The sequence below is a fragment of the Varanus komodoensis genome, unplaced genomic scaffold (genome assembly GCF_004798865.1).
Source record: "Varanus komodoensis strain SLA01 unplaced genomic scaffold, ASM479886v1 scaffold10, whole genome shotgun sequence".
Classification (NCBI taxonomy): Eukaryota; Metazoa; Chordata; class Lepidosauria; order Squamata; family Varanidae; genus Varanus; species Varanus komodoensis.
Genome location: NW_025335269.1, coordinates 5289080 through 5311356, shown reverse-complemented (window position 1 = coordinate 5311356; position 22277 = coordinate 5289080). Strand labels below are relative to the sequence as shown.

General features: G+C 44.8%; 1 protein-coding gene across 1 annotated transcript in view; it reads right to left on the bottom strand.

Annotated features, from left to right (window-relative positions):
- Positions 1-22277, bottom strand: part of LOC123017633 (zona pellucida binding protein) — a 37363-nt gene that overhangs the window by 3453 nt on the left and 11633 nt on the right. Inside the window, exons 4-7 of the mRNA XM_044419118.1 lie at positions 12761-12910; positions 10112-10330; positions 3143-3219; positions 1384-1558 (exon numbers count right to left, since the gene is read on the bottom strand). Of these exons, the coding sequence (XP_044275053.1) occupies positions 1384-1558; positions 3143-3219; positions 10112-10330; positions 12761-12910 (621 nt within the window). The remainder of the gene's footprint in view (positions 1-1383; positions 1559-3142; positions 3220-10111; positions 10331-12760; positions 12911-22277) is intronic.

The following is a 22277-nucleotide window of genomic DNA, read 5'->3' as shown; positions in this document are numbered from 1 at the left end:
TCAGTGTAGAATACAGAGCTGCAATTCTTTTAAGTCTCTTAGGGCACCAATCTATGATGTCCTAACATTTTGGTGGGGGTGGGGGAGAATATAGCATTATATGCAGCTGTAGCTCCAAGGTCCTGTGACCTCAAAGCCCAATAAACAGCCCCCTTCCTACATCCAACATAGAAAAACTGTGCTAGCTGTATCCCCAAGGTTGGAAATCAGACTCAAAGAGGAGGAAAAGGGACATGATGCAGAGCAGAGGAGGCTGCAGCTTAAGCTGCATCCACACTTGCCCCAACCTCCTTCCTTCCCCATTCATGGGGCTTCATCTAGAAAGCCAAATATGGCTATCTAGATGAAATGCAAGGTACAAAGCACCAAAGATGGCTTGTCACACTTCACTCCATGCACTGGATATGGAAACCTCCAAACTTGGGAGGCTTATGTGCATTAAGGACACTGAATTACCTCTCCCCCGGCCAAACTTCCATTCAGTCATAATCAACTCAACATAAATGATGCCTTAATACACAGCCTTTTCAGTATAAGAAATAATATTCAACAGTACACAGAAGACTTCTGCTAATGCAACAGAAATTCCCATTCCTCTCTTCTTCTTTGTAACCCCGCATGGTGCCACACTGCTGTAGAATGACCCTTCAGAGCAGATTTTGGGAGGCACAGGAATAAGATCCACTGTTCCACTGACAAACACCACTTGATAGAACCCAAAATATTATTCTAATCTAACACAAAAGATATGAAATCAAGCTAGTTAAATAGCCACACCTATAAACAGATTTTATATCTATCTAAATAGAAACAGATGTGATGATCATATGCTTATATAATTATAAACACTTGCATACTTATTGAAGATACCTCCAGCATAATAGCATGTATGTTAGAGGCCATCAACTGCAGAGAAATCTTAAGTGCCTACCAAGAAGTGTACCATATTAACCAATTAGTAACCATATTAATTAGCAATGAATTACACAGGGCCATTATTCAGTTCTGTCATTTCACTACCACAACAAATGTTGCAGTAACAGAAACTAGGCTTCAAACTATGTGCAAAAGTAGAACTGAAGTTAAGCTCTGTATGATCAAGTGACTGCACAAGAACCTGAGTAATAGAAATACTGGGTGGAGTTCCACGAGTGCTATCTGAGGTTGCAGAATGACACAGCTGGATGTGGCCCATTTTCAAAGTATCAATGGCAGGTCTCCTCCATTGAAAAAAACCTATGCAACCATTGCATGAGCTACATTACCTGAAAAGGTCACAGTACAACGAATGCAACTGTTGATTCTATTTCAATAAAAAGCAATCTGGTACTTCTTAAAAATACAGATTTATTATCTGTAGAATTGTTTATACTTCTGACCTACCACAACAGTTAGGGCAATCTGGATGTAGTTGAGAATTTATTCCATATCCTGGTGAACAGTGATTAACCCATACAACTTGCAGAGTGCCTTCAATATAGTAGATCTCAGGCAGTGGTTCAGTCCGTCCAATAACCTCAACTTGTTGGCTAAAAAATCTCTCTATTAGGTCTCTTGCCTGAAGTGAAGAGAAATTGTTTTCTTGGGGAAATATAAAAAGTTATACTTTTCTAATCCACAAGATGAAAATACCATACAGAATTTATTAATGCAATAAATTATGTGCTAATATTTTGCAAGTACCATATTTATTACAATGAAGTACATGTAATAGAAGTAAGTTAATTTGTTAGATTTGCAAACATGCATTTGTTTCAAATCTTTCAAAACATCACCAAAGGGACAGAGTGAAATCTTTAACTGTAATCGCAATGTCGCAGGTTTCATCTGAAACTTTTCCTTTTCCTTTCATGGTAAATACCAGTCTGCCATTACATCAGAAACAGGCAATCTATGGTTTGCAGAAGTCATGATTGCCTGCAAACCAGAACTGGCAATCACAGTTTGATCTTATTTTCCAGTTATGGCATGCAGGCGATCTATGCTTTGCACAAGTCAGAGTTTGCCCAGTTTGGATACAATGGCTTCGGCATACCACAGAGTTCAGAGAGGACACAAGGGGTTATAGCCAATACTTAGAGTAAGTCCACTGAAATGAATGGACTTACGTTAGTCATGACTGGATACAATCCAAGCAAGAACCAGTGCATCTGAAGTGAGTCTGAATAGTCATGTTCAAGAAAATCTGAAGAATTCATTGCTATGTTTGATATTCAGGCACATCCAGAAAACCATGTCCTTTGAGCCAGAGAAGAGTCCCCAAACTTTACTTACTCCTCATCCCCTTTCTTTTCCGGCTTCCCTTACTTGCTGAAGAACTGTTCCTCCAACTAGTGCCTAAGTTAAGAAGCTGCCTTCACTCCACTTGGGCCTTCCCTGGCTAGGAAAGCCTGCATAGAGCAAAGCCCTTCATGGTACTCGTTTAATCACTTCATCAACTTTTGTGTGCAAAGAAAACAATGGCTCAGTGGACATTCTCCTGCTCCCTCTCCCCTTTTGCTGATTTTTCTTTCTTTTCTTTTTTTTTTTTGGAGGGGCCATGGCTAGGTTATACAGTGCATACCTATACACTCCAACATTTCTTTGCTGTTTAATAACTACCAGTTCAGGCCCCATCAGTGTAAATGTGTTGGGGGGTTTTTGTCCTTCAGTGTTGATCATTTTGCAGTTATGCAGACCTTCTTCACCATTTTGTTGCACATTCACCTACTTCAGAGGTACTTTAGAGCACTTGTGCCTGAGTTTTTGCCATCCTGAACAAATGAGTTTCATCTAATCACTCTAATCTCAGATCATTTATGAAATTAAGGAACACTGGAATCAATACAAAAATGTGCAGGACTCTACACTTATTTCCCTCTCCTGCAAAAACGTGTTTGTCTATTTTCTGCTTCCTGTTCTTTAACCAGTTACTGATTCATAAGATGACTTGTCTTTTTATTCTGTAACTGCTAAAGTCAACCAGCGTCCCAGCTCAACCATGAAGTTTCCTGTTTTCCTTTACCCAACTTCTATTTGGTTATCACCAAGTAAGCAGAAAGAATATTAAAGCCATTTTGTCTACTTTTTAGAATGAAAAAGAACTAGTAAGGGTGAGCAGCTCCTTTTGATCTTTATTCTTTTTCAGATGGATCTACGCTACCTTTCGTAATCTTCTTGATACATCACATAAGCTTTTCTGACATGAACTTTTGCTCTTGTCTGCATCTAGAGAAGAAACTATAGAAAAGGTTCTGCTTTATAAGGGAAAACACACACACGTCGCAGCATAAGCATTATTTTTTCTAAACGACATTAGCCTTATCCATCTCAAAGCAAGCCTTTACATTTAGGTGTTTTTTTTTAATAAACTTTAGGTATCTGACAAATATTTTCTCACATCTACATAACTGAAAACCTGTTACTTCACTAGTATCAGCTTCACTGTGTATATAGCCATACACTCTAGATAAGAAGAACTGTTTACTAGGAGTATGTGATAAGGTCACAGCTCAGCAACAGAGCTCATAAACTCATCATCATTATCTCCAGTTAAGAAATAGCAGGTCTTGGAAGGATTTTTGCCAGGTTCAGCCTACAGTAATGAACTCGGTTGGCCAATGGTCTGGCTCCATGTAAGGCATAGAAAGAGGACTGGGGCTGAAAGACCAAATCAACAGCACAGGTACAAGGAGGCTAGACTGTGGGCAGGTGGGCAGGAAAAGTAGTATACAGCAGTGTAGGTGGCTGGCAAAAATAACGGATGTATGTGTGAGAAGAGGTGTTGAAAAACAGGAGGGGAGAGACAGTAAGCAAGGGTGGCTTGTAGATGCAGTGGAGGGAAGTATGCATGTAAGTATATAAGAAAAGCAGGTTGCTTACCTGTAACTGATGTTCTTCGAGTGGCCATCTGTGCATTCACACATATGGGTTGCTGCGCCCAGGCAGTACCTAGGCCGGAAGATTAGAAAGCTAACAGTTTTTGGCAGAAAAACTCTGCTCCCCTCCCCCTTCGTGGTATAAATAGAGCGGAGTGTCCGCCATTTTACTCAGTCTTGAAGACCGCACGTTCGCCCTCTAGAGGTTAAGAATAAAAGTAATGAGAAAACACAATTATATCTGAACGGTACCGATGTGAATTATAGTACAGTACCGAAAACAATATCTAGTCAGCGATGTAACCCAACGGTACCAATGCAAATTATATTTCGGTACTGAAAACAATAACCACCCAGTGACATAACCCAAACGGTACCGATGCAATTTATAGTACGGTACCGAGAAAAACGAGATCCACTCACCGACACCGAGTGGGACCGGCGGGTGGGTTGTGTGAATGCACAGATGGCCACTCGAAGAACATCAGTTACAGGTAAAAGCAGTTACCTGCTTTTCTTCGTCGTGGCCTCTGTGCATCACACATATGGGTGATTCGCAAGCTTACCACAGTCGGAGGAGGGAGGTGTTGTCAGCGAAGAACGGATGAGAGAACAGCTCTACGAAAAGAGCAGTCTTGTCTGGCACGTACATCAAGCCGATAGTGCTTGGCGAAAGTACATGGACCAGCCCAGATCGCAGCTCTGCAGCTGTCTTGCAGCGAAACCCCTGCGGCAAAAGCAGATGAGGTCACTACTGCTCGTGTAGAGTGGCCACTTGGAAAGACAGGTAAGTCTATTTTCAATAGCTGATAAGCCAGGACAATAGTCTGGACGATCCAATTAGAGAGTCTCTGAGATGATATCGGTGATCCCTTTTCACGCTTGGAGTATTTAACAAAAAGTCTATTAGTAGTACGAAAAGATTCAGTGCAGGATCTGTAAAAGGCCAAGCAACGGCGAACATCAAGCGTGTGTAGAGCACGTTCTATCGGGGTCAATGGCGATGGAAAGAATGCCGGCAGAACGATGTCCTGATTCAGGTGGAATGGTGTGGCCACCTTGGGTAAAAAGGAGAAATCTATCCGAAGGACAACTTTTTCCTTATGGAAGTTCAGAAATGGTGGGTCTATGCGGACAGCACAAATTTCGCTAGCTCTCCGTGCTGATGTAACTGCTACGAGAAAGGCAGTTTTCCATGACACCAGGCGTAAGTCCACAGTTGCTAAAGGCTGGAATGGTGGTTTGGTAAGCGCTTGGAGCACTACAGAAAGACTCCACGTTGGCATGGCAGGGCGAATAGACGGATGTAAATTTTGTAGTCCCTTAATGAAATGCCGAACCAGCGGCTGGGAGAAGACTGATAATCCGTGGATAATTCCACGATAATGGGATATAGCGGCTGCATAAACTTTGATGGATGATGGTTTAAGTCCCTCATGATGCAAATGCAAGAGAAATTGTAAGATATTGGTGACTGAAGCTGTTCCAGGGGAAAAAGAATGGCACTCTGCAAAAGAGAAGAATCTTCTCCATTTAGCCATATAGGAACGACGAGTGGACGGTCTCAATGCAGATCTGAGAATCGCCTGAATTTCTCTATCCGTAGGCATCGGTACCGTGCCAGTTGCTGTCGAATCCGAAGTTGGGGCCGCATATACCGTCTGTTGAGTAAGGTCACCCATAGGGTGAGGTGTCCCCGGTACCGACTCAGTGGCGTGAATCAGGTGATCCACCATGCCGTCAGCTTCAGAGAGAGTATATCCGGATGACGGATTGCTCCTCCTTGTTGTGTTAACACATGCGGAAGAGTTGGTAGATGAAGGAACGTTCTTCTGGACAGCAGCAAAAGAGTGGCAAACCATGGTTGTCTCGGCCACCATGGAGTCACTAGTATCCCCATGGCATTGGCCTGGGCTATTTTCGCAACCACTCTTGTCAGGAGTGGGATCGGGGGAAACACATAAAAAGTCATGTTGCTCCAAGGGACCATAAGAGCATCCCCCATCGATCCGGGCCCGACGCCCACTCTGGAACAGTTAATGCAGAGACCGAGAGCATCGAGTAGAGCGCAGGTCATTTGTATATCAGACAGGAGAGCTTGCTCGGATTGCGAGACGATTAGCCAGTCGTCTAAGTATGGGTATATCTGTATTCCCCATGTCCTCAAGTGTGTGCATACCGGCACCATACACTTCGTAAAGACTCGAGGGGCTGTGGCCAAGCCAAAAGGTAGGACGTTAAACTCAAACAGGTCGGATCTGACAGTAAAATGTAGAAAGCGTCTGTGTGAAGGATGGATGGAAATATGAAAATAAGCATCCTTTAAATCCAGTGAGGTGAACCAATCCTCTCTTTTCAATAACGGAAGGATATTTTGCAAAGTGGTCATCTGGCACTTCCTTGGTTTAATGTACTTATTAAGAGTTCGTAAGTCCAGGATCGGACGAAGACCGCTGTCCCTTTTCAGGACTGTAAAATATCTGGAATAGAATCCATGCAATCCTTCCGAGCAGGACAATTGTCGAATCACTCCCTTGAGAAGTAGCTGGGTGACCTCATCGCGTAGCACCAATGAAGAAGGTGTGAAGCGGATCGGGCTCGAAGGAGGGATAACATCGAAGTCTATCCTATATCCGAACTGGATGATAGATAACACCCACCTATCAGATGTAATGGACTCCCAAATGGGGAGTCGGCCCTGGAGCCAGTTCCCAAAAGGGAGAAGGGAAGGTGGTGTTGGGAAAGAGAGGATGGTTCGCCCAAGCCATCAACGTGGGTGTTTATCGGTATCGAATCGCCGACGGCCTTGGGAAAAACGCTGTTGTGTTTGCTGTCTCCGATGCTGCCGTTGTTGGTATTGCTGGCGAGGGTAGTTTTGCTGGCGCGGATAGTATGGTTGCTTCCGGTAGGAAGACCGAGGCCACTGCCACTTACATTTTTGCGTGAGCTCCATGCAATGTGCAGTTAGGCGTGATTCGTGAATCACCTTTAATTTGCGGTTGGTCTTCTGGTGGAACAGACTGGTACCGTCAAATACTGGTAATGTGCCAGTGTCGTTTCGTAGTTTGATATGCGCACGCCGAATCCAGAGGCCGCATAGACTCGGCATGCAAGCATATCGATTTTCCTCCCTTCCTTGTCCCGAGGAGCGGTATGTCTCCTGGACTCCCTGCCCTGGGAGGATTCAACCACAAGAGAGTTTGGTTTCGGGTGACGGAGCAGGAAGGGAATGTCATCGTCACAAACTCTATATATGGCCTCATATCTGAGGGAGGTAGCTTGTGGTTGGGCCGGTTGGTCCCAGGGCTGGACCATAGCCTGGCGGAGTGTAGTTATAAGCGGCAGAGCTATGGATGTGGACTGCTCTCCCCGAACGACATCATAAAACCGATCTGTGGAGGGGCCTGGCTGTTGATGAGCTTTGATTTCAAGCGAACGAACTAAGCGGGAAATGAGCTTTGTGAAAGAGACATGCAGTTTGTCCAGTGAAGCAGGCCCTTGGTATGCGACAGCCACATCAGGGGATGTGGAGTCGACCTCCGAATCCTCGGAGTCTTCCACGTAACGTGGCCGGTTTTCGCTTGAGAAGGTTTCAGAGGAGGTTGGGCGCCTCGTCTCCATACGCCTGGAGGTGGATAGTATGTTCCTCAGGACCAATGGTGATTCATGATCCCGAGGAAAATAGGGATATGGTTGGTAACCACCCCAGCCGGGGGGAACACCATATTCCGGGATCAACCAACTCTCATCTCGATGTTCAGATGAAAGGCTGCGACATCTGGGAGGTAATGGTGAGGCCACATGAGGTTCAGTCGGTGGCATAGGTGTTGGCGACCGGTCCCTCAGCAGGGAGTCTCTGATCTCACCATCAGAGATGGACTCCCGAAGCGGCTCCTGCTGTTGCTGGGGAGGCACGCTCTCAGGCCGAGTGGTTGGCCTGGGGGATCCCAGTGGAATCACCTGCATAACGAGTTGCAGGGCTGGTCCCAAGGGGGTCGGTACCATGGTGGCCGTCAGTACCGAAAAGCCCGATGAACCTGAGCCCCGGTGTTTTGGGCGATCAGGTTTCTTGCTCATGCGAGCGGGCTTATCCACCTTCTCCTTCCTCAACTTTTTATGGGTGGAAGGTTTATCCAGACCGGTATGCTTGTGCTTCTCCCATTTCTTAGCCGGGGGAGAAGGCAGTGACTGAGCCTCCATAGAAGCGGCGCCTTCGTCCGAAGGACGCTGCGGAGGATCGGCAGAGGTCGAGGAAGGACGCTTCGCCGGAGCACTCATGGTGGAGGAAGAGCGCTGAGGAGGCGTGGACGAAGAGGAACCAGGCCGTAGGAGCAGTTGGTCAGACTGCATTAATGTGTGATCCCATAGGAGCTTCCTGAGATGATTCTCCCTGTTTTTCCGTGCCTGCTTGGTAAACACCAAGCAATGACCGCATTTGTCGGTCCTATGCCCCTCGCCGAGGCAGAGGAGGCATAGATCATGTGGATCAACTGGCGACATTTTAGATCCACATTCAATACATTTGCGGAATGCTGCCCACTGCGCCATTGCGGAAAAGTGAAGAAAGAGGACAGTATAGAGGGTAAGATAATATTTTTGTTTTGTTTTTTTGCTTTTTTATATATAGAGAGAAGAGAATTTAAGAAGAAAACAGACAGAATCAGGAAGAAGTACAAACTTGGAGCAAGAGGAGTTTAAGGTTTTTGAGAAAAAAACAACGAAGAGGCACAGATCTATAGCGAGAGACGAATAGGCACGAGGCACAGCGAATGGAGGTCGCAAAGACTGAGTAAAATGGCGGACACTCCGCTCTATTTATACCACGAAGGGGGAGGGGAGCAGAGTTTTCCCGCCAAAAACCGTTAGCTTTCTAATCTTCCGGCCTAGGCACTGCGCAGGCGCAGCAACCCATATGTGTGATGCACAGAGGCCATGACGAAGAAGTACAGCTGGCAGAACTGACTCAGGGATAGGAGAAGCCGTGTGCAACTGGAGAAGCCGTGTGCAGGGACAAGGAGAGGAGAATTAGTACAGAGCAAGACAACAGGAAGTCCAAGGAGGGGACAAGGAAAGAAGATATTGCCCACTGTCATAACAAGAATGACAAGTATGCCCACAGGCCCAGATGGGCAAATATGCCCAGGTACCAGAAAAAGCTGCCTGCCCAATCTTAGAAGGAAGACAAGAATAAGTGAAGTATGATCTTGCTCTCCAATCAAGATCACAGAAATAAATGAGTGACACAAACAATCTAACACAGGTTTAAAATTGTAAAAACTGATATTGCCACCAAGTATACAAATGCTGCCACACATTAAAATGGACATATATTACTTTTTATTTCAATTTATATTCCTACCTTTTGGTGGCCAAGCAAAAACAGTAGCAAAGTTTTTTAAAAAAAGGTCAAGCATATAGTTAGCACCCTCACTTTACCAGGTCATGTAATAACCACTAGCTTGTAAGAAGGCAGCTTCAGATGTACAACTGATGCAGGGGAGACACAAAGGCCATTAGGTCTCCCTTAATAAAAATGGTCTAAATGGTCACAACTGTTTCCTGCCCTTCTACAAGCGTCAATTTATTTGGCGCTTTTAAGATGGCTGCATTATCCTCTATTATTGATGTAAAGGATCACTGTGCTTCTTTACACACATTTACGCTGTAACTGAATTGACAGTAATCTTTGCACTTCACTGCTAGTTAACCCCACCTTTTTACTATTTTTCTCTTTACACCTTTGTCCACATGCATCTGTTAATGAAGAATAACACTTCAAGCATCTAATGAAGTGGACTCTAGTCTGCAAAAGATTGTCCCATAATAAATTTCTTAGTTCTGAATGTATTAAAATATCCTTGGTCCTTTATCTCTATGTCCACTTTAAGATCTCCAGTTGAGAATTTTTATCCAATTCCAGCATTCCACACCTACATTTTTTTCCAATGGCAACACAGAAACAACAAGTTTTAAGGTTTGGATCCAAGGCTAGCATAATGGTCTGTGATCATTTCATGTATTCACTAGCTGCATTCTTTTCCTGCTAAGAGACTACATTTTAAGGGAGAATTATATTCCTCTTACTTGAGTAGAGAAATACTATGTAACAGTACCTGGAAACTGAATACTGATTTCTATTTTAAAGAACTATTGAAATAACCTTTGATTAAACCTGGCTGACAGGAAAACTGTTTTCAGTAATACTTCATAAAACATTTTTTCAAGCAGCTCCTCAAAAGAATAATGTATTTTACCTGTAAAAGTAAAGAAGAGTTCATTTTGTAATCCAGCTCTCTGCATTTTTACATGATGGCATTCTGACTTGCGTAATGTAACCTCACAGGACAGTTCAACAACAAGCTTGGCCAGAATCTGAAGAAGCTTGTCTTTAAAAGAATTATTATAGATACTGTGGCAGGCAGCTGCATGATACCGTGCTGAAAACTCATAGTAAAAGTTAGGATCAGAATAAGCTGCAGAAGAAAAAACATAAGATTACTATTTAACCTTCATTTCTTCAGCATATTTTGAAAATAAACTACTGCTATATTAATTTTTTAAAGATAATTATCTGGATAGAATCCATCTCAGCAACAAATTACACTCAAGATCCAAACAGCTACTTTAGCTATCTCCAAATTCTTGGGCACTTCCTGTGATATTTTTCACTACCGTACTCCTTTTGAATGGCAGATCCATAGGCAGTATCTAATTGTTTTTGAAACTTCCCTCAGTCTGAAAATAAGTTTGTCATGCAATACAAGGAGCTGCTCTTAAAGAAACCACTGAAGTTAGCACCAAGTTCAGCTAAAAGAAATCCCCTTGATGACACCTCTGGGAACAAAGGAGCCTGATTGCTCAGGGAAGGGATAAAAAGGAGGGCCAGCAGTGAAACGATGCACCTTTCTGGGATGGGAGAGAGGTTTGCCATCGGATGCCAAAGCCTCTGGAGCTTGAGACTGCTACTCTCAATAAGACCAATAAGTACTGGGAGAGTTGTGAGGATTTTAGATTAGCTAGCTGTTGTTGTTTTAGTGCCTGGGGTGGCCAAATGATGTAAGGGGTTTGAATACTTGCTATTGTAACATTTGATTGCAAGCTGCTATCCACTTTCCCCTTTCCCACACCCTTCCCTCTTACCTTTGTGTAATTGTAACTGAGTGCAGTGTTGTGTGGATGTTGAGTAATAAAACTCCTTTTCCCCAAGTCTTGGGTTGCTGTGTGTTAATCCAGTGCAGTTTGGCTTATTAAGAAGCAAAATAGGGCTCTCTGGGCCCTAGAGGCTGTTGAGAGGGAGGAATTCATGGCAGAGTCGTTGGGGGGTGCTTTGCCCAACCGTTACAACATGTAAGAGTAATTGCTGGGAAATGGTACATAAGAATATCTCAGAGAGACTAAAAGCAAAAGGAAAAACCTCCCTGTACACTAAGCGTGTGTTAAATAATGCCTGATTTAGCATGTCCACAGCTCCAGGTATTTTCTTTAAGTGCTGCTTTACAAGAGAACGTATTAGAAATGTTCTGAAATGCTCACACAAATTCCTGCTCAGCAGAGGCATCTATGCTCTGGGTCAAAAGCAAATTCCTCCAAGATGCCACATATACTAGACTGTTCAATTGCAATGCTAACCTAAAGAATACAGATCTGCCTAAGCCACCATTTTACGGCAATAAGACAGTATAAAGGAACATGTTTAAAGAAAAAACAGGCATAGACATGCATAATCCAAGAAGTAACACAGATTCATATTGAAGAAAGAGTCAGTCCTGATAATCTCTAGCCTCTGGAGAATAAACGGAAGCTTTACCAGAATAGGAAACTAATGAAAGCTTAACAGGTAGTCTGGCTTTTAAGCTATCTGGAATGCCCTCCCCTCCTGCCCTCCTTAATCAATAATTATTGAAATGCAGATATTTAAGATACCTTATAACTCAGTAATGTTCAACTGAAGACAAAGGGTGATTTTCTATTGGCTTCAGTTGGACCTGATCAAGCCCTATATGAATTTTACAGAATTTGAAAAAGTAATAGAATATATTAAAGAATATTACCGATTTGTAACAGAGTCACAGCAAATTAAGACTAAGGCCTGCCTGAGATATAATAATCTCAGGCCTTATTTACCCAGAGTTTTCTGTTACATCCTAATTAAGAAACTCTAGTTTAAGGCTCATTTACTAACCAAGATATGACAATTGATAAAAAGGGGCTAAACCATAGTTTCTACTTTGATGTCAAGAGAAACTGATATAAATAAGCCATGAGCTCAATACTAACAGTAAGAAAACAAATGCAAGTGAGGAGAAACGTGGGCATATGATTTGTTCTTAGGCTCATAAACTACTTTTTATTGGCCCAACATCATTATGTCTGAACTGGGCCACTGTGTGCTATAGGTTTCTGCAAAACTTTTAACACTGGTTATGTATGCAGCTATAAAAACTACATCAGATATCTACTGCATATAACACTAGATGGCAAGAAAAAGAATCACTTAAAAAGCTGCATCGGAATTTAAGGATGTATTTTAAGCTGCTATATATAAAATATGCCTGAAAACCGATATCATTCTTCTGTTATTCAGTTCAGGATCCTGCATATTCTGAAATATAAAACTGACAATTAAAAAATTCCAGACTGAGATTATTAAAAAAAAAATCTGTCTTGGTTTACAAGTATGTTATTCATCAGTGAAGTTTAAATACCAAGTGTCCTGCTTTAATTCAGTAAGGATGCAGTGTAGCAGACAATTGATTACCACTGACACATAATTGCCACTGAACCTGATCAGATTTAAGTGTGTTTCACACTTATGCATGTTTAATTGTGTAATGGAATTCCCATTATAATTTCAATAAATTAATATTTAAAGAAAAAATATTAAGGAGTTTTGAATATCTTACCATAAATAACATATTTGATTAAATAACTCTTTTCATCTTGTTCAGCGGTTGGCTTAAATACAAGGGAACATGTGTAAACTCCACTCATATCATATTTAAAATGTCTGAATAGCAGAGTTCCTGTTGGTGTTATTTTCACAGTTTTATTATCTATTTATAAAGGAAAAATAAATTTAGTTTTATAGATTAATACATGGTCACAATCCAAAAGAGTTTCCAACTAATGAAGTCTCACATTTCAACCCCATTGGTCATGATCCCAAAACCAATCATATCCAAATATATATACTGTAAAGTTATGCAAAGCGACTGGCTACACTATCAGGTTCTAATATATCACTAAGATTTTTTTTCTCTTTAAAAAACATATCAATAGAAGTATGTACCTAATGATTTACATAATCTACACATTTAAGTATTTGTGCAAGTAGACCAAGATCTTTTGTCTTTTGTACAACTGAAATGTGCCTAAAAACTGAAAATCTTTTGGATGTTCAGGACTTTGATAATCAAGCTGAATGTACAAGCAGCCTCATTTGAAGAGGATGACATGTTAATTTTAAAATAGAAAAGTTAATAAATTATGCTCTTTGAGGTAGGAAAAAGCTCTGAATAAGCATAAGATAATGACCTCGTTCACACCAAGCCACAGTAGGTTATTACAAGACACTGTGGGTTATTATCTTGTACAAACCTGCCATGGTTCACTCAACAAGCTCTCTTTAATCCAGACTTTCCCATTGTCCTGCTCTGCTGTAATCCCATTCTGGATCAGACCCCCATCCCCATGCCTTCAATGTACACGGCCCAAAAATGAAACCAGTTGTAATACAAAGTACAAGCATAGAACAGAGAGTTAAAAACTGACTCCCACCTGTGACTGTATCAGGAGGGGAGTGCAAGCTAATGCTGCCCCTTTCTTGTCTTTCCATGAAGAGCGACACATGAAAGTCAGTGCACTCACTGGGCCTTTATTCTCCGGTTACATTTCTCACAAGTTCACTTCCCGCAGTGCCTTGGCCCTTGCCTGCTCCGGCTCCCTCCCCTCCTGTCGCTATGGCAATGAACAGCATCGCCCCGGCAGTAATGCCTCCCGATTTCTCCTCTCCTCTCCTCTCGCACCGGCCTGCCAGCCTGCAACAGCTCTTCCCAAACAACACACACACATCTCAGCTTCCTTTTCTCACTTCCTTTCCCTTCCTCTGCTTCCTCCTTCTACCCCCTCCTCAAGCATCACTCCACCCAACTCAGCTGTTCCTGCCTCGGCCCACAATCCCACACAGCTCCGCGCTCGCCCATGTCTCTTGGCTGTTGCCTTCTCATGAGTTGCTCTCCCCAGACAGATTCCCAGCTACACCGTTGTCTTCGGCCCTGCTCTGTCGAAGGTCCCAGAAAAAGGGGTGGGACCCTCTGCCTCCTCACATACCCCCCCCCTCCAAGAGGGGATCACCATTTCCATGCAAGGGCCAGGGACCCACCCTGGCGGGAAAAGAAATCAGCGTTAGCGTGTTGGTGACTGTGTCTATGTTCGACTGTAAAGGCGTACAGCTGTAACACTAAATACCAACGGGTAAGGCAAGGGTTTTCATCCTTCATCCTATTCAGCCACTGTAACAGAGCATGGTCAGTGACCAATGTGAATGGGGCACCCCAGAGATAATGTCTCAGAGCTAGAATAGCCCATTTGATGGCTAGAGCCTCCCTCTCAATTGTGGAGCACCGGCGCACTCGTGGCTCCAGCTTATGGCTCAAGTAGAATGCTGGATGTTCAGCCACCCCTTCTCCCTGGGTCAGAACTGCTCCCCAACCCACAGGTGAGGCGTTGGTTTGGAGGACAAAAGGCCAAGAGAAATCTGGTGACTGTAAAGCAGTCTGGCTGAGGAGACAGGTCCTCAATTCTTCAAAAGCTTGCTCCATTTCCCTGGACCACACTAGGGTATGGCTCTGCCTTTTCTTAAGCGCCTCTGACAAGGGAGCCACTTTGGAGGAGAAATGAGGAATGAATCACCGATAGTAACTGGCAAGCCCCAGAAAATGTTGCACTTCCCTTTTTGTGCGAGGCCATGGCCACTGGCTTACCTTCTCCACCTTATCTGCCATAGGCTGGATCTGCCTGTGCCCTACGATATACCCCAAATACTGCACCTCCTGTCAAGTTATTCTACATTTGCCTGGAATAGCTATCAGCCCAGACTGTCTTAGAGCCATTAATACATGGGTCCTCAAACTACGGCCCACAAGCCAGATCCAACCCACCATGCCCATTTATCCAGCCCATCAAAGAAGATTTGGACTTGCCACGCACGTGCGTCGAAGCAGCAGCTTGCTCATGCGGAGATCGTTTTGAACTCACTCGGAGAAAAGGATCTCCTTGCGAACAAGTCGGTGTCTTGCAAGGAGATCGCTTTGGACTTACTTGGAGAAAACGACCTCTGTGCACTCCCGCCCCTGCCTCACCGCACACGCACCCCCTGGCCCAGCCCGCATCCCCCGCCTGCATTGCCTTGGCGTCCCACACCCATCACCAGCACCTTTCAACTGGCCCCCTGTTCAAAAAGTTTGAGGACCCCTGCATTAATACTTGCCAGAGATGGTCTAGATCAGGGGTGGGCAATTAATTTTCCTATGGGGCCACATGAGAAACTTTGACAGTTGTTAAGGGCCGGACCAATACACTTACAGCTCTGCTCAATATATTTCTCTATAAAAACAGCAAATGAAACATTACAATGATACAATGAAAATGTGGAGCACAGAACACTATTTAATGAATATTCACAAAAACATTAACATTAACATTACATGAAAAGCAATAAATTCAATTTTACTTATATAGCGCAAATTTACAACATATGTAATCTCCCAGCGCTTAACATAGTAAGCATCTGTATTATGACGATATATATTTGCACTGACTTTTAATTTGCCAGTGACCTCATGCAGGCCAGTCAGGGTCAGCCATCCGGCCAGAAGTGGCCCGCAGGCCGTACAATGCCCAGGTCTGGTCTAGATGTTCCCCCCAGGTGCAATTGAATATTACAATATCGTCGATATAGGCCAATGCACAATGGGACAAATGTCCCAAGACTTTGTCCATAAGCTGCTGGAAGGTTGCGGCAGCCCCATGCAACCCAAATGGCATTTATTTAAATTGAAATAGCCCTACAGGGTGGCAAAGGCCGTCTTTTCTTTGGACTCTTCAGTTAATGGGATTTGCCAATATCCCATAGTGAGATCTAAGGCTGAAATGAAATGGGCCTGCCCCAGAGGATACAGCAACCCATTTATTCGGGGCATGGGGTAGGCGTCCAACTTTGATGCCTTACTGACCCTCCTGAAATTGACACAGAAGCGGACACTTTGATCCTGCTTGGGTACCAAGACCGGCTGACTTCTCCAAGCGTTCACCAATTCCTCAATGACCCCTAATTGCAGCATCTGTCTCACTTCCTCTATTATCACTTGTTTCAGTTGGACGCACTGGGGAGCTACAGTTCATTGAGGGAACCATGAATGCCAACATGTACCGTGACATACTGCAGCAGAGCATGATCCCTTCCCTTTGGAGACTGGGCCACAGGGCAGTATTCCAACTTGATAACGACCCCAAACACACCTCCAAGATGACCATTGCCTTGATAAAGAAGCTGAGGGTAAAGGTGATGGACTGGCCAAGCATGTCTCCATACCTAAACTCTATCGAGCATCTGTGGGGCATCCTGAAATGGAAGGTGGAGGAGCGCAAGGTCTCTAACATCCACCAGCTTCATGATGTTGTCATGGAGGAGTGGAAGAGGACTCCAGAGGCAACCTGTGAAGCTCTGGTGTACTCCATGCCCAAGAGGGTTAAGGCAGTGCTGGAAAACAATGGTGGCCACACAAAATATTGACTTTGGGCCCAATTTGGACAGTTTCACTTAGGGGTGTAGTCACTTTTGTTGCCAACGGTTTAGACATTGATGGCTGTGTGCTGAGTTATTTTTAGGGGACAGCAAATTTACACTGTTACACAAGCTGTATACTCACTACTTTACATTGTAGCAAAGTGTCATTTCTTCAGGGTTGTCACATGAAAAGATATAATAAAATATTTACAAAATGTGAGGGGTGTACTCACTTCTGTGATATACTGTATCATTTTTTACCTTTATGCTATGTATAAAAAACTGTAGTGTGTTGCATTTATGAAATCAATGAATGATTCTTTTATATGATCTCCATCTGTGAACGGCTTCCCATGCCTTACTATTTCCTGAGTGGCCGCAAAACTAGCATAAGTAGTTGAATTTGCAGACTTAATCCACTTCTTGAAATGATTTTTGCTCAAATCAACCTTTTGCATCAGTTCTGAAATGACTTTTTTTTCCTCTCATCTCCATCCAGATATTTTTCAGCAAAGGCTGTGTGTTTGTTCTGAAAATGTCTTGCGACATTTGACTTTTTGTTGTTTGCCAATTTCTCACCGCTTATTAAGCATACTGGTAAACCAGTCTCGTCAGCAGTAAAAGCAAATGAATCTACCCACGTACTGTTAAACGTTCTCTTTTCTTCAGAAATTTTTCTTTTCTTCAATGTATCCATGGTTGGCCTACCGGGGAAGAAGCTCAGTAAATCGGCGCATGTAGCAGATCGGCGGCTGTGCTGTGCCGGCATGTGTAGCAGATCGGCAGTTGTGCTGTGCTGTGCGGGTCGCAGTTCGGCAGCTGTGCTGTGCTGGCAAGTGTAGCAGATTGGTGGCTGTGCTGTGTGGGCACGGGTTGCAGATCGGCGGCTGTGCTGTGCTGTGTGGGTCGCAGATCGGCAGCTGTGACGTGTATTTTGAGCGACAGAGCCGCAGCAGAGGCATTCAAGAGCCACATGAGGCTCTAGAGCCGTGGGTTGCCGACCCCTGCACTAGACCATTGGTTTGTGGGTGATATACCATTGTAAAGGCCTTATCCTTAACAGGTCCCACATCTGCCTCATCACCTGACTCATGAAATTAGTGGCTTGATCTGTCAAAATTTCCTTGGGAAAGCCCACCCTGGCAAAAGCCCCCAACAGTTCTTGGGCAATAACACAAGCTGAGGTACTTCTTAGAGAAACGGCCTCAGGGTATCGGATAGCGTAGTCAATTACCACTAGGATATATTGGTGTCCTCGGGGTGACCTCTCCAAGGGCTCTATCAGGTCCACCCCAATCCTCTTGAAGGGCTCCCATATGACTGGCATTGGTATCAAGGGCCCTGCAGGGACTCCTTTCCCCTGAGTCTTCTGGCATTCCGGACAGGACAAGCAATACCGCTTGGCCTGGGCATATACCCCTGGCCAGTAGAACCTCCAGACTAGCCTGTCTGTGGTTTTCTCCACACCTAGGTGGCCAGCAGTAGGCAGGTCATGGGGTGGTTGTAAAACTGCTAACCTAAGGGGTTTGGGAATCACCAACTGTCTCAGTTCTCCATGGCATTCCCGTGCAGGTACGACCCTATACAGCACCCCCCCCCCCGTAATCTCAAAGTGAGGACCATGCCTTGCACCCTCTCTTGAGGGGTACTGGGCTTGCCTCAGGGCGTGGACAAGGGAGGCATCATTTTGTTGGAGGAAGAACAGCTGCTTGCGAGAGGTACGCAGAGCCTTAAGATCTATGTCTTCCTCCTCCCCAGCCAAGACAACCTCCGAGCTTACCCCCCTCACCAGCTCTTCAAAATGAGGCCAATCACATCCAATTATCACTTCATAAGCTAAACTGGGGACAACCCCCACTTTACATAGGTGTACCTTCCCCTTTACCTCCACCTTGGCCCATCAAGTGGCATAAGGCTTGACATCCCCATGTATACATTTAACCTGTAGTATTTCCACCAAGAGGTTACCCCAGGCTTGCCTAACCACAGCCTGTGTCTACCAAGGCCTCGACCTCCTTCCCATCCACCCTGGCCTGAACCCACCAAGCTTGCTGGGGGGCAGCACTCACCAGGGTGGACTACCAGACTTTCACAAAATCACACCATCAAAGGACAGTCCTACCGGAAATGCCCTTCCTTGCCACACTTAAAGCACACTGGCTTCAGCTGGGATCCTCTTTCTTTCCCATGGGTAAGTCATGGAGAAGCCAAGGGGGAGGGGGTGCCTGGTGCATGCGCTTCTGGCTGGGTAACATTCTTGTGCCTCATGCCCCTTCCAGGGGGTGCTGGTTCAGCTGCTCTTGACACCTCTGGGCCCCTGCTGCCCCAGCTCCCAGGTGCTTTCTGTCTCTGGCCCTCCTGTCAGGGTGGCCCCAGCCTGACTCCTACATCTGGCTCTTCAGTGGCCACAAATGTCTCCATAAGTACGATGGCCTCTTCTAGGGTTTTAGGCCTCTGGCACCTAACCCAGTTTCTGGCTGGGGTGGCCAGGACGGTTATAAACTGTTCCAGTAGGACCAGCTCAGCCACTTGTCCAGTGCTGTGGACTGCAGTCTTCATCCATCTCAGCCCATTAGCCCAAAACTTCTGTCCCAAGGCCCTGGGAGATGTGCCAGTTGTATATACGACCCCTCTCATCCGCTGCCGGCAGGTTTCTTCAGAGACATTCAAAATCTCTAGAATAGCCACCTTAACTAAATCGTATTGTCCTACAGCTCTGGGGTAAGGATATCCACTGCTTCTTGGGCAGGACCCATGAGGCAAGGCATCAGGATGAGGGCCCACTGGTCTTTGGGCCACTTGGCCACTAGGGAAACCCTTTCAAATGTATTTAGAAATGCTTCAGGGTCATCTTCTGCAGTCATCTTAGAGATCCGTATAGGCCCTGGGCCTTTTTCTCCTGTCTGCCCGACCAGGGTCTTGGTTTGAGGGCCTTGTAGTCTGAAGGGCCTTGTAGCTGAAGCAAAGAGCTTTGGTTCTGGAGCTGGGCGTTGAAGACTTGCTCCATGAGTTGCATCTGCTGTGCCGCTAATTGCTGCAACAGGCGCTGCTGCTACTGGGCCTGGAGCTTTTGCTGCTCAGCCCACCAAGCCATCCAGGAATTAGCCGGGGTGTGGGGGGATGACCTGTGCCCCCCATTCTGCCCTGCCCACATTCTCCACCACTGCGACTGTATCAGGAGGGGGATGCAAGCTAATACCGCCCCTTTCTTGTCTTTCCATGAAGAGCAACACAAGAAAGTTGGTGTACTCACTGGGCCTTTATTCTCCGGTTACACTTCTCACCAGTTCAGTTCCCACAGCGCCTTGGCCCTTGCCTGCTCTGGCTCCCTCCCCTCCTGTCACTATGGCAACAAACAGCATTGCCCCTGCAGTAATGCCTCCCGGTCTCTCCTCTCCATTTGCACCGGCCTGCCTGCCTGCGACAGCTCTTCCCAAACAACATGCGCGTCTCGGCTTTCTTTCCTCTCTTCCGTCTCTCTCTGCCTCTCTTTCCTCCTCCCTGTTCCCTTCCTCTGCTACCTTTTTATACCCCTTCCTCACGCACCACTGCACCCAACCCAGCTGTTCCTGCCTTGGCACAATCCCGCAGAGCTGTACGCTCGCCCGTGTCTCCCGGCCGCTGCCGTCTAGTGAGTTGCTCTCCCCAAACAGATTCTCAGCCACACCCTGTTGTCTTCGGCCCCGCTCTGTTGAAGGTCCCAGGAAAAGGGATGAACCCCTCTGCCTCCTAACACCACCATTCTTGGTTCCTGATTCCTGTGTGGTCCCACAAGCTTACTTTTGAGTGAAAAGTGGGGGGGGGGGGGGGAGGAACTACATAAATCTTTAAAGTAGCACATTTTAATCTACATATAATTGGATGTATGGGTGGTAGGAGGAGGCGGACTGGAGCTTCACACCACCTTTTATAAAGAAAAAGTGCAGTGCAAACATCCCAAACCTTTCTCTTACTTGCTATTTGGTGGAAAAGGGCGAGAATCAACTATCTGAGAGGGATATATTGAACACAGTGCAGTGATCATATATCATAAATATGCTAAGTTGTGAAAATCTAGCCCAGACCTAGCTGAGTTATTCTTATAATAATAATCTCTATGCATAAAGAAGGCCATCATGAGGAGCTTCTATAAAGAGGGCAACCAGCTGCAGAGAATAGCCTCCTCCATCTGTGGAAGTTCTCCCTGGGATTTTAGAATCCTCACTGTTAAAATGACAGCACGACTACTATTAGTTACTATTGATAATTCCATTTACTATGTAGATAAACTTGCAAGAAAACAGATTCAAAAGGCAGTGGGAAAAGACTGCCAACACCACAATTATAAATTTCCTTTCATGCATCCAGTTTCCCTAAATCAGGAAGAATGTCCAGCGTATTGCCTTTGTAGTATCAGCCTTACTGTTAGATTAGGGTTCCTGTCTCCATTTAACGCTTCCTATCAGCTACTTACGTACACAACAAACAGGTATGCATCAACTCACAGGAAGAAATAAAATAAAAATAAAAAAGATTCCTCTCACTAAATAGCATGATTCAAATGCTTCAAAAGGTGATACAGAATCAGGACAATACGGGACATCTTTGCTGATCCCATATACTCCATCCTCTCCATCTGGAGTCAAGCCTGAAACACCACCACCCCTTCTACCCCTTCCTTCCCATTTTAAACATACTTTCTACCCTGAATGACAGCGTTCCAGCTTCCAACCACTCCAGCCTCCTCTGGACCACATGTGAGTTAAATGGTCTTTGTTAGAAATGGGTGGGAGCTCTGCTTTGTAGCATGCCCAGCCAAACAGCTAACATGATATGGGGAAAGACATTTAAAGAAAGTGGGGAGAGCTCCTCACTGGGAAAAAAGCAAAAAAAAAAAAAAAAGAGGGAGGAACAGAGGGAAAAAGCAGGTAGAGAGGAGGAGAAAAGCCATATGAAGGAGATTGTGTGTGCATGAGCATTTGAGGGATGGAACTAGTCTTCCCCGTGTGTGTTGCAGCGGTTGTGTTTGTGTTGCTTTGTGAGGATGGATGATACTTGTCCTTTTTTGTGTGTGTTCTGGAGTAGTTTTGTTTCTGTATATGTGCTTGTTTGGAGATATGAGCAGGTAGTTTTGTGTGCATTTCTGCATGAGAGAAAAAGAGAACATTTATTTTCAGTAGGTTTTCCCAGTGTCACTAATTTTCCCTTCTGTGAAAATTCTTGTGGCTCACTTTTGGAGGTCAAGTGTGTGATTTGGTGTTTGGGGGTCAAAGTCACCCTCTGCTCTATGTTCAGTTTCTTGAGGCAGCTAATTTTCCTTTGCGACTAGAAAAGCTTCCGTGGCTGCCATTTTTGACACTAGGATGATAGTTTCTTAGATTTCTAAATGCACCCCAAATTTTGGAGACCCATGTCCAAAACACAGGCACATTTGAATAATTCTATCAGCCTGCTGCCCACACAGGCAGCTCCTGTCTTCATAAGTCACGTAGTCTCTTAACTACAGCTTCCCACAGGGAAATTATGGTTACCAGGCTCAGAACAAGACAGAATTTTAATCAACACTTTGGCCAAAATGGGAAACAACAGTGAAGCATATTGTTGACTTATTGACTCATCCTGTGAAGAGTGTAGGGGCTGCATGCAAGGACAAA